The following is a 13,453-nucleotide window of genomic DNA, read 5'->3' as shown; positions in this document are numbered from 1 at the left end:
CATAAATTTTCATTATTTATCACTATGAGTAAGTGTAGTTCAGAATATTTACTGGATGGAAAGGAAGAATTATATATTTGACAGTTACAATCAGGCTCTAAGTGATTTAAAAGGAAGACAGTTTTTCTCCCAAGCTTCTGCTTCTATTAAACGTGTTGTGATGTTTTTAAAGTCTCAAGAATAAAAAATTATAAAAAATGGTCTAAAGAATGCCCATATATAGTAAGCTGCATGGAATTCAGTTCACCTGTCTAGAAATATTTAAAGGGTGCTCCCACATGTCTGTTTTTAAGTTTACTGAAACCGTTGAAGTGTCTGTAGTTCATAATATTACGTTTCTGTCACGTTAATTCATAATGCTGTGTGTTGTGGGGGGAGGCTAACCCTGGTTTTTACCTGTGGATAGACATGTAAGCATGTTTTTTCATTGCTAAGCAACAACAGATGGAAAACACATACAGCTGTAATTTGGCCGCATGTGCCTTTGATTCATCCTCCCTTAACTTTGGGAACCTAACTCAAGTGCCGGAATACGAGTCTGTTTTCCCCAGGCTCCCTCCAGCACTGGAGACTGGTGCCTGCAGGAGAGCGTGCAAGCCACGCGGGGTCTGTGCTGCCCTCTCCGTGGGCCACAGCGCTTCAGTTAGATGTTCAAGTGAGGTGGGAAACCGGTCTGATAAACAGCGAGTTTCACGAGTGAATGGTGTTGAAGGGGTAAATTTACATGGATGCCTCCAAGTACTTGCCAAGGTTGACAATGACCGGTGTAAGTTTTATGATGGAAGCTTATAAAGTCATGAATAATACAGATTAGGTGAAAAAAGCATGATTGCTCCTGTCTGTTCCCATACGAGAACTAGAGGGCCTCAAATGAAAAGGGCAGGGAGGCAAGTACAAAACAAGAGAGCAGAGATGTTTCTTTATACGACATGGCAAAACTGTGGCGCTTCCTGCCACGGGACGTTGCAGCTATGGAAAGTTTACCGCAGCCCACAGAACAACTAGAAAAATCCTTTGGTGACTATTAAACAGAACTTATCACTTGTATCCCCTCTCCTTCTCAGGAACTTCTTGAGCCACAACTAGAAATCATGCTGCGTTATTGCTCTAGTCCTGTATTTGTCCTTAGCATGGGTAGCAGGTCAGTGTCCCTTACAGTCAGACTGATGCCTGACCTAACAAAACCTAAGAGAAAAGGAGCTAAATAAAAAGAACCTGGGAAGAAATTAAATGACTGTAGAGGACAGCTAATGAAAAAGGAGGGGGCGCCTGTCCACTGATAGAAACAGGCTACAAGGCAAGGTGGGCCTTGCATCTGGCCTGGTGCAAAGAGTTTGACGTTCATGTGAATGCCCAGATGTCAAAAGTTTCATAGAAGTAAATTTTATATAACTTTTAAAGTCTTGACAATTGTATGTATATGTATAGATATATGTGTATATTTGTGTGTATGTGTGTATCTATAATGTAAATTTCTGGTCATTAGTCAGGATGAAATCTATGAAATACTCAGTTCCAATGCTTAAATCAGAAGTCTTCCATTAAAAGTCTTATTTGTTTCTTTATTCCATGGTATTTTGGCAAATTTAGAAAATGAAACAGTTGGTAGAGGTCTGCAAATGGTAATATGTATTCAAATATTATTTTAGACAAAAAAAAAATCTGTTCTAAGAAGGCGAATATCTTTGTTTTATAGGTCTCTGGCCATCTGAAGAAGTCCTGGCTTACTACTGCCTAAAGCACAATGAAATATTCAGGTACAGAGTTAAACATAAAAAGATATTTTTCAATCTGTTAGTTTTATTGTATCTGCATGGTAAAGATTGCTATGATTTAAGTCTTCAGATTAAATTTAAAATGTTCAAGGTGAAAGCATGTTGCTCTTAACAAAGAATTCTGAGCTGCCTTTGGGTACTAATATTGCACAGCAAGCTTTCTGCTATATGTCAAAGACTTTTGATTTCCACTCAAGGCGCTTTATTTCACTTTGATTTTTGGGAAACAAAAGTGAAGCTCCAATCGATCAGTACTGATTGTGAAGGTCAGGAAAAATGAAAGACATTCTTTAAACTGACATCTGTTGCAAAAGCAAGCAAAATATTACCTGATAAAATACATAATAATCACTGCATATAGCGGTGGAGGAATTTGCACCTATATTTCAGTGTTGTGAAGCAGTTTTGAGACATCCTGCGCTTTTATTTGTTTTTGTTTTTTTCACATTTTCTAAACTTGTAGAAGGCAGTTATCAAGTAATTTAGGAACACCTAAAAATCAAATCTATCCTGCATCCTCTCTCTTTCCCCTTGAGTATACAGAGCTTTGCACTTGGAAATCCTTAAAGTTTCATTGTCCAGAGGATGAATGGGGTGCAAGAAAAGCCATTATAACAATGCATTTGGAGGCATAAATTGTGTTCTGAGTGAGGGTGCAAGGCTAATACCAAGTAAACCAGCTCAGAGTATACAAAATGCCTCAGTCTGTGTACATATGGTGTTGGTAAAATGGGGAAGACCGAGCTGTAAGTCCCTGCCCCTTGTACCAAAGCTGAAAGCGTATCAGCTGTGAGCTGGTTCCTGCAGCTTGCTCAGACTCGTGTCTGAAATCAAAGACCTGGCACCAAAGCATGCCCTGGTTTGTAAAGCCTCATTTCTGCTGTGTCCGCCACCTGAACGAAGCCCACCCCATCAGAGGAGGCAGCTCACACACCTAATCCGGTAGTTGCTGCTCCTTCCTCCGCGTGTAGCTGGGCACTGCATTGTGCGACTTTTGCTGCTGTAGCGGTGTCCCTGTCGCACGTTGCCGTCCAGCCCCATGCCGTGGCTTGTACTCTCTGCTTGTTCGCAGAGGCTCTTCGCAGCAAATCTCCCTGTGCTGCTCCCTAAAAGGGTATATTCCGAGTTTGGGTATGCGAGCCTGGGTACTCAGAGGCAGCCATCAAACTTCCATGGAGGAAATGAGCAGTTTCACATCCTGGTTTCTCAGGGTTATGCCCCTCAACGGTACGCTCAGAATAGAGTTCCTTATTTTAATTCTCACTGATAAATGTCACTAACTATTGCCTGAAAGATGGATATGATTTTTGAAATTTGCTAATAAGGGAACTTTGCACTGAAATAAATTATTTATATGCATAAATATGTATGTGTATATGCGTTTATGTATATGCTCATGTATTGTGTACATTAAATTTGGTTCAAAATGCACTAAAAACCCCACACTAGATACCTTCTGTGTTTATTTCAATAAGCATGACTCTTATAAGTGATTAAGTGCCTTGTAAATCTTACATATATAAGCATATATATATACACACTTTTAATATATATGACATAATATGGTTTAGAGAAATAAAAACTTATGTGAGGAAAAACCTATAATCATTCTATTTAGACCACAAACTGCAAATTTCCCACATCTGTTTTGTATTCTCATTGGGTTTATGTACAGCTTGTTCCTCTGAATTATGTCCGTCTTTTGTCTCTTTTCCATTAAATAGGAGAACTGGACTTTTTTCAAATAAAATTCGTGGAGTCTAAGAAAAATAAATCTATCCCATCCAGACAGCGAGTATTGGTATACAGTCATACAGCCTAGTCCGCTGGCCTCAGTGAACAAAATATCAGCGTCTGTATACTGGTACTGATATGGCATCCTAGATGCTCTTCCTAAATAGCAGCGTGAGTGAGTAGGGAGGTAATACTTTCAAGTAAAAATAGATTTTCAAATGCTGGTATTTTAGGGGAGTAGAAAAGGCGCGCCAAAAAAAAATCTGTTCAGCTGAAATTCCATTTTCTGCCTGTCAAAAGTGTCTCAGTGGGAACATTTCTGCCAGCTGTAACAGTTGCCGCAGATTTAGCTATAAAGCAGCGTGTTCCTAAACTGAGGCTCTGCCCTGCCCTAGACGCCGCTTCACGCGGTTTCGGCGCGGGGTCAGCATCCCTCCCTCCTCCCCTCCTGGGGCAGGCCATGGCTCTGGAGGACATTCTTTATGGCTCCCCCTGCAAGCTCCCATCCGGCACGCTCTCTGCGCCAAATTATATTTCACATGCACGTCTTAATAACAGCGCGGTACGGTCTAAGTTAAAAGCAGCCTTTTAGACCATGTATTCAACCCTCTGCTCGGGCTCAGTTTAGGCTCTTGACACTAACTCCGATTAGTTTTCTGTGGCTTAACTGTTTGCTGTTCCCATCGTTGTTCATAACAGCATTGTTTGTAGGTCACTTGCAGTTTTAAGTGCTAATTGAAGGATCGGATTTCTTCATGTGTAATTGTTTTCTGGTTTATGGCTTGTTTTAAAACTTCTCTCTTTTTAATATAAAAAGGCTTTTAGGCATAACTATATGAAGAGATATATAAATAATATTAATTTCCCCATTTACTTCTCTAACTGTTTTTGCAAGAATGAATGTGGATTAACATTGTTATCCTTTCCTAACAATTATCTTTCGCTACTCTAGCTAGTTTAGTTCTAAAAGACAGAGCCATTGACAAGGGAAAAAAGGGAACCTTCTCAGATTTTTCAGCTCAGCGGTGGTAATGTTGCACTGAACGCTAATGAGGGAACCCCCACTGATTTGCCTGCTTTGTGACTTTTCTATTTCATAATTATTTTTAAAACGCAAAACGACATGAGGTAGCCTAGTCATGTCTCTACAACTTCCTGGTAGCTCAGTTCTTACTGCAGATGGCAATTTGTTCTTGTAACATATATGTCTCTCTGACCATTTTCATCTAATTTGTATGGGTTCTACCATTTCCTTTCTCTCTTTCAGGGACCTTGCTGTGTGTGAGCTAGGGGGTGGCATGACATGCTTGGCTGGGCTCATGGTAGGTCTTTTCTCAATTCCAATCCCATTCAGAGGAAGAAACAAAAGGAAAAATGTTCCAGTGCCTCCAACTGCTGGGTCAGAGAACTGTCAACAGCCTCAGCTGCGGTCAAGCTGCAGAGTCTTGAGAGACCTTCTAGATTGACTTGCTTTCGTATCATATTGATTTTATGGTTGCCTCGATGAGCAGAAACATTTTACCTCCGTGTAGTCAATATCTCTTGTTGTGATATTCCAGGCCACGTACGGTCTGTCTTTCATTGCCATAGCCGAAGCATTTTTTTTTTTTTCAGATTATAGTCCCATTTGCTAAGATACAGGAATAGCCTGGCGAATCACAGTTGGAGCACCATGATATAGCTGCTAATGTTTTGCCTGCATTATTACACCAACAAACATGATCCAGAGCTCTCGGTAATTAGATTCTTTTGAATTAGATTGGCCATTCAGGAGAGTCGTTCACCATTCTCTGGGTTCTGAGTCATGTATTCAGGAGATATTATGTAGCAGTGCAGTGCATTAGACAAGTTTTTATGTCTCTACAAATAAAAGCATATTGTTACACTGATTGGCATTTGACAAACCTGTCGCTCTTATACAATGTGTCGAGGTTACAGCCCAATGTGCGAGCATGTCAAAGCTCACAAAAAAATTACCCTTACAAAGCCATCTGCCTGCAATGCAAAGTTATATGAAGGGCATCAGGCAGTCAGACAGAAGCAAGCTGAAAGGCAGAGTGACAGCCTTGTATGATGGCTCTACTAGATAAACAGAAGCCCGCAAATGAAAGCCTCTCAGAATACCATCATCCGCTGTCACAATGCAATTACGGAACAGAATGATAGCAAGATAGAGGCTCCCGCAAATGGAATGATAAAAGTATTGACTGATTTGATTGAATGATTAAAATAATGCAGACATAAAATGAAAAAAGATTGAAGATTGTTACAGAGAAATAGGTGAGGAAGCATGATACTGAAGGCTTGTCACTCCTGTCTTCACTTCCACACAGACAAGCATATTTGCTCATTGTTTGCTGTGCTCTTTTTTTCAGGTTGCTATTTCTGCAGATGTCAAAGAAGTTCTGTTAACTGATGGAAATGAAAAGGCCATCAAAAGTATCCTTATTCAGATAGAAAACTGGTTTGTTGTGCTCGTTCCTTTTTACTGGCTGAGTAACAATCGATATAAAGACAGACAGCATGGGGTACGTTAAGAAAAAGTCCCCATATAAGTAATTAAAAAATAGATGTAGAATATCTTGAACAGAGCTACAGCTTCCCCCACAATAAATGCCACATTTTCTTCTTTAATTAAAAATGTACATGTGGGTGTAGGGCAAGTACAGTAGTAAATATTTGTCGTATGGTCGAGTGCTGAAAGATTCCTTGTGTGTATGCTGCACGTTACAGGAGGTGTAGCAGTGAATCAAATCATTAGCTCCCCTTCACATACTCGTTTTGCAGAAGAACTAGATTTTTTTTTTTTTACTTTCAGATACTAGCTTCTTAAAATATACCCAGTATTTGTATATTGTCATGGCTTTTCCAGTGTATATTGAAATGCATGGTTTCATTGTTGCTGCTAAGTTATAACAGCCTACAAATTACCCATTTAGTGTGCTTAATCAATTATCAATTTATCATTATTTCTCTTGATGTAAGATTGCAAAACTCCTCTGTCCCTTGTAGAAAGTATTTTATTATATTTCTTATATTAGAATAAATTGCTATTATGCCCTTCTAATAGGAACACATAGTTCAGAAAATTGAACTGGACTTTGGCTAACCGAGGGAATGAGTGAGCATAATTTGTGGCCACATTAAATATCAGCACAGAACAAGAACAGATATATACAGTGAATACTAATAGCCCTTAGAAATTGAGAGGGAAAAAAGGAAGATATCTATTTGCTTTTGTTCCTTGGTAATCTTTCCATTTGCATTTTAAGGCAGATTAGTTTTCCAGGTTTTGGAAACTGCATCATCAGAATTATTTAGATTCGAGTTTTGTGTGTATTCGAAAGTGAACATAATGAGTACTTAGTGAAAAAAATAAGTTAAACTAATTTGTGGTTTTAAAAAATTGCAGTTGCTGATGACTGTTGAAACAGGAGACATTGCAGTGCAATAATATTAGCTACTACCTTTAAAAAGACTTTCTCAGAGGTAACTGAGGTAACTATAATTGCTTACAACACTTTAACAATTGCATGGAAAAAACAGCAATCCTAGATCATACCTTTTAAAACTTGAAGGAAGCCTTATAAAAGTCTCCTTTGTCTTGAAAATGCAAGTTCTCAGTTGTGTTCCAGGGATTCTTATTTTGTTAAATTCTAGTTTGTTATACTCATGTCTTGAGGAGGAAGTATTCATTATTCTGTGTATTTTAATCATCATCGCCCCTTCCAATCTTTCTTCTATGTCATTATGAAGATAAAAAATGTGGGAGAAAAGCAGTGTTTCAAAACTAGCCTAACAAAACAAACTGATGTTTTATAGAAGCATAGGTATTTAACAAAAGGTCATTTTACCCACAGAAAGCTTCAGGTGAGCTCAGTAATCATCAAGTCAGCAAATATCTTACATAGCAGATCCCATAAACATACCTGAACTTTTTTGGAATTTGGAAGTCTTCTATAGCAAGGAAAATTGGCGAGTGCTAAAAGTGTTCGCTCAGTCTTTGGAATTAAACAAATTAAAGTGCTTTTATTCCTGAAAAAGATACCGTTAATGTCATCTAATTAGCACACCTTAGTTTTTCACAATATGTTTTAGAAATATCTTTTATTTCCAAAAGTCTTACAAGAAGTCTTCATCTGTATTCACTCAGTGAATCCCTTTCAGAGAAGCGATTGGTGGAAGGCTCTAACAGGAATTTATTTTTCTTTTTTAACATTTGGTGCTCTGAAGGCTCAGCATTCAAAGTGCTTTTATTGTGTTGGATTTTACAATGGGCTTAATATTAGCAGGGTGCCAAAGTGCAGCAGACTAAGAACTTTACAGTGTAGGTGGAATGTATTCTTAAAAGTGCACATAATAAAATTTATGTTGCATTTTATGTGTTTTATGGACTTCAGTAGCAATTTTATGATCTGTCTTATGGCAATTTTCTTTTGCATTCTTTTCTATAGTGACTAGCTATAACAGAAGTTTAGGCTAAATTTAGATCTGTTTCAGCCACACCAGACTCACTGAAATCAGTAAGAATGTTTAGTGTAATTGGAAACAGTATTTGGCCCAAGTGCCACAGACTACAAATGATGTATTTCTGCTATTTTTTATTATTGCTGATAGTATTTTTTAATTGTTTAGCATACCAAATTAAATTAATGTGGGATAAAATACTGTTTTCTTTTCTAGATTCTGCTCTTCAGGAATAGTTAATGCCTAGTATTATGCTTTTTATGTAGGTATTATAGATTAAAATAATCTTGTTTAAAAATTACTGTTTACATCTTCCCTTTAAATTTCTTAGGAAGCTTAAATTACATGCCAGTCATACTATAATATCCAAAAATTACTTTCCAAAAAGTAAAAGTGGTTGTCAACAAAAAAGAAAAAAAAAATCACTGTCAGAAGCCAGGAAATCACCAAGCAAGCCTGCTAATTATTCTTAATGGGCAAGATGAGCACATTAAGAAACAAATGAATACATCAGTGAAATGTAATTGAAAATCGACCTGGCAATAGTGCATTGCATCTGAGAATCTGCCTTTGTATTATCATCATCATCATAATTATTGTTGGTTTTGTTGTTGTTATCGCTATTCAGTGAGTGTAACTAACAGCTTTGCTTTGTGAAGTCTCAAGCTTTTGAGGATTTTATTTTTTCTTTTAATTTTTGACATTCTTCATATTATTCTCCGTTTCATACTGCCACATGAAGTATTCACCATGTATGTTTTCAATATCTATATTAGGATATGTTACTGAAATGTTACAAGTTAAAACAATTTACAAATATGTTAATTTCAAATCATTGTTGTCATTTTAACCATTTCACTGTGAGATATATAGCTGTATTTTATACTAATCAGTGGTCTTACACATGAGGTTTATGGAGGTTTTTAAAAAGATGATATGGTTTGAGTTACTACTCCATTTAAAAGACTTCATTCTATCTCACTCCTTTTGCTTATTATGGGCAGATTTTAATTGATTAACAGATCATTTATGTTGCCAAATCAATAAAATAAAGACAGATGTTAGCTTTTGCAGCTTCGTTCAAAACTTTATTGTTGGTTTAGTGTGTTTTATCTAAGTTATTTCAGGATCATTTAAATAAAGAAAATATTAAAAAGAAAAATATAGATATTTCAAGTGAATAATAAAGATATATGTAGGTAAAGTTATCAGATTCATCCCCTTTGTAATTTTGGGTGATATGCATTCAGATACAAATTTTCCAACTTAGATAATATCTATGACATAGTCATTGATGAACATCAAATTCTATTTCCCCAGAACACTGGAAGCATCTGTACTCGGTTCAACATGTCCAAGTCCAAGGATGAGGTTCATTTTTAGTAAAAATTGTCTCCTGTTTCAGAGAGGCTGTGTACCTTCTGCCTTAGCTCTGTTTCACACCATGCAGTAGTGACTTGAACTACTGTCTGAAAGCATCAATAATACAAAACATTGTTGCGGTGCACTATAATGGCCATTACAATATAGCGTATGGATCTTTCAACAGTCCTGGGAAATTTAGGTTAGAAAGGTCATGTTCAGCCTGAATGCCTGAAGACATGGGCTTATAAATTATTTAAAGAAGCTAGCGTTAACATGTTTACAACAATTATTAATAGTTTTGCTCAGTTATATAATTTAAGTGCATTGTAGCTAATTTATAACAATGTTACTTTTGCCTCTACTTAGAAACAGCATACTTTGCCCATGGAATTATTTATACCTTCCTTTTGCTTCACAGGCATAGACCATTCATTACTATTTTTCATTGCATATCGTGGAAAAGATTTTAAAAGCATGTCCAAACTACAGAGATTTGTTTAAACCAGTTTTCTGTCATTCCATTTCTAGTTTTTGGCTTAACAAAATATCAGTTGTCTTTTCTTTGCCATTGGTTGAATAGAGGCTTTCCTAAAATAACTTTTCTTAAACAGTCAACGGTGTTGGAAGGACAATTCTGTGATTTCAGCAAAGCAAATAAAAAGATACATTAGTGGTATTTTAAATTAGCCTGGCACTGAGTTCAGTTTTCTTATAAGAGCACTTGCAAAGAAGAATTCAAAATATTTTGTGCACCTAGAAACATCCTCCTAATTAGCATCAGATTTCCTGTACCTTAAACAAGAAAGAGTGGCCACTGACATCTTTATCAAAATTGTCCCTTTAAGATAATCTTTAAATTTGAGAATGAATCATTCAAATATGTATGGATTCTCACTGGGTGCCATTTAGTATTCTCATAGTTCCTTGGTTACTTGCTACACCTTTTCATTCCTATGGCTTCTCACTGACCATAAATGATTGATTATGAAGGTTATCTTTCTGGGCATAGATGACTGGGCTCAGCTTCCCTTGAAACTTTTCATTGGCAGCCTTTGCTCTGGCCTGCCTGAATGGCTACGCAATTTTGTGACCTGATCTTCCAAACTGAAAGAAGCTGAGACACGAGGCTGAGGCATTGAGACACGAGGCTGAGGCACGGTTGCAGTGCCTATGGGGAAGAAAAGATGTTTATTGCTTTGTACTATCTTTTATGGTGGTTCCAAACCATTCTCAAGAAATCAAATGGACTAGAAACTCCCTTGCCTATAGGTTAAGGTGCTCCCGTTGTGTGCTGGATTTCACCCAGACAGAGGCAGGAACAAAGGTATGTGTCTTGTGGCAGGGCAGAAACTCCAAACCCATAAGCCTCCAAAACCTCAGCACTGTGATCTAGTGATCCAGTCAACAGAGGTAGGCAACAAGAGCAAGTTGCTGCATAGATTTATGGCTGATGTGCTGGAGTAGCGATGTAAAATTTATGCTTCTGAAAAGACTGACTATTAGCACAGATTAAAGAAGACCAAACGGATAAAAGTTATTATGAAAGTATTAACAATGGAAAAAAATATTTTTATTACTGCTCTAGTTCTATAGATAATTCTTAACGACTATGCTACAGATGTAAGTGAGATCATCACAAGAAACCAAAATGCAGGAGTATTTAAGGCTCAGAAAGTGTCAAGCTGGTAAGATTCTACTAAACTATTTTACTGATTCTTGCATATAATTGTATATGTAATGTGAATGTGAAATGTATGCAAAAGTGTGAAAGTGTGACCTGTATTCCTGATGCTGGCACGGATGTATATACAACATAAGTAGGTAAGTGGTGCAAGACAGAAATTTGGAAGTATTAAAAAAAAATGTAATTGCTTTTTAACATAGCAAATACAGTATGATTAATCTTGGTGACATAACATCTCTTTCCTTTTTATTTTTTTTAACGTACGCTATGTCTCTTCAAGCTGTGGTTTAGTGCATGGTTGAAATTTGGCTGCTTCAGAGTCAACATTGCCCATTGTACTGAATATGAGGCTTGGAATGAATCTACCTAAATCACTGGCAGGTTTCATTTTAAATAGCTCTGAGAATTCAGGGTGGCAACAAATCCCAATTGTCCCTGAGGTAGATGTTGTCAGAGCATCCATGGGAGGTTTTTTGGTCATGCTGTCTGTGCAATCGGTATTGTGGTGTTGCTGCAAGGACAGATGGGGAGCACGGGAGCCAGGCACAGCATGCCGGGGCCCTTCTCTCATTGACTATGTCCTAAGGTGCAGGGCCCAACCAGCATTTTTCTCATAGTGCACCAGCTCTGTTGTCTCTGAGTTAGCCCCAAAGGCATGCTCGTGAGGGTGAGCGTTGTAGAGGTTCAGAGAATTTGGTTTCTGATCGTGTCCAGAGCTCTTCCTGGCCCTCCCTGTAGTAGGTGGTGCCACCGAGGTTAGTTGTTTAGCTGTCTATGTCACTGAGGCATCTCCAGGTACAGTAGAGACTGGAAGCAGCTGAAAATTTGAACTGCGTTCATCTCTGATAGTATTTTAAAAGTAAGTTGTAAAGTACTTCATATTCGTGGTATAGGGTTAAGAATTACAATGTGCTTAGAGATGGCTACCTAAGAGCAAATAGTGCACTCTTATTTGTGTGTCTAAATCTTTTTTTTTTTATGATTCTCATTCCAGAAGGGCTCTCAGTCCTTCTCAAAGTGACAAAAGTAAAGCTGAAAAAGGGCTGAGAAAGGCAAGCTGTTACAGCAGAATAAGCTTACTAACATAGAGGGTTAAACCCATACAATTTTAATGGCTATCATTCACATCATTTATCCCTATGCTTATGTAGCCATTCTGTGTAGAGAAGTTCTTTTAAGTGAGCACTTAGGGTTAGAAAAATTCTGCCTTCATTAGGGTATACATGCATATAACTTAGAGATATATCTCTGCATCCTAATAAGTGCTTGCCAAGTAGACAAAGGCCACGTGGGCCCCAGGAATGGTCTTTCAGGTTCCATGTGCTGAACGCTTCTTGCGAGCAGCCGCAGACACTCATCCCTGCTGAGGAGAGGCTGTGTGGTACGTCCATCCAGAAGCTTAGGTTTTGTAGATTGCCAATTGCCATCTACTTTGTATGAGATTTCAGATTTCGTCCCTTGTCAAGACTTCAAACCTGGTCTTTTAGATATCAATCAAAAGCACATTTTCTACCCTGTCCTCATTTACATTTATCTAATGCTTAAGGTCATTTGTGATCATTTGAGTGTATTTCAGCATATGGAATCAGTGAATAATAGATTTCAGCCTCACGCTGTGAAGAAAGATTGTGTTTTTACAAGACATGATGTTGTTTACTGGGTGTTAATAATCACTAATTAATAAACATATCTAGACGTCATAAAATGTTGCATTTTAAGGAGTAAAAATGTCAAGTGTTTAACTTAAGTGCAATAGCATTTGGGGCCTTATTTGCATAAATAAAATAATTAAATTACAAAATAAGGTGAAGTAATATATCAAAACATAAGGCTCATTATAATAAAGACATAATTTGATTTTTACTTCTACATTCTTAAGGCTTTTGCAGATTTGTTGTAACAGTGTAAAGTTTTATAAAATAAGTATTCAAGTGACTCTCTCGTCCCCAAAATAATGATCATCTTACATTTCTCTATCTTATACACATTAACAGTTGATTTCTCCTGTCAAAATTAAGGTTATGCTTTGGTTAGTTATTTGAGAAGTGCTAATGGATGGATCAGTCCTTCAGATTCAGTAATGACATGTGATGAAGGCAGTAACAAAGTTATCTGAACACTTCTCAAGGCCTTGAAGAAACTAAAAGGCTGATGTAAAATCTGAAGTATCATCATAACCTTGATTCACTTTTCCTACAACCGAAAACCTCAGTTAAATAATGATAATGGGGAAAAAAAAAACCACAAGAAAATGTAGTGTTTTGTAGGGAAGAATGCAACACTGGCATGCAAAGTGACATTAGGTGACTTCTTTTACGTTGATCAGAGCTTGCAGGCAAATAGTGATGTATTTAAGTGACTTACTGCAACGTTAATTTAATCTGGAGAAGGCATGTTCCTCACTCTAACGTATCATTTAAACAGTGTC

The 13,453-nt window shown here is 37.4% G+C and overlaps 1 protein-coding gene across 1 annotated transcript in view; it reads left to right on the top strand.

Annotated features, from left to right (window-relative positions):
* CAMKMT (calmodulin-lysine N-methyltransferase) overlaps positions 1–13,453 on the top strand; it is a 227,666-nt gene that overhangs the window by 181,005 nt on the left and 33,208 nt on the right. The window contains exons 4-7 of the mRNA XM_075496278.1: positions 1,697–1,757; positions 4,777–4,831; positions 5,885–5,948; positions 10,960–11,026. Of these exons, the coding sequence (XP_075352393.1) occupies positions 1,697–1,757; positions 4,777–4,831; positions 5,885–5,948; positions 10,960–11,026 (247 nt within the window). The remainder of the gene's footprint in view (positions 1–1,696; positions 1,758–4,776; positions 4,832–5,884; positions 5,949–10,959; positions 11,027–13,453) is intronic.

Source organism: Mycteria americana, chromosome 3 (assembly GCF_035582795.1).
Source record: "Mycteria americana isolate JAX WOST 10 ecotype Jacksonville Zoo and Gardens chromosome 3, USCA_MyAme_1.0, whole genome shotgun sequence".
Taxonomy (NCBI): Eukaryota; Metazoa; Chordata; class Aves; order Ciconiiformes; family Ciconiidae; genus Mycteria; species Mycteria americana.
The sequence above is the reverse complement of the archived record's forward strand: the minus strand, read 5'-3'. Positions and strand labels throughout refer to the sequence as shown.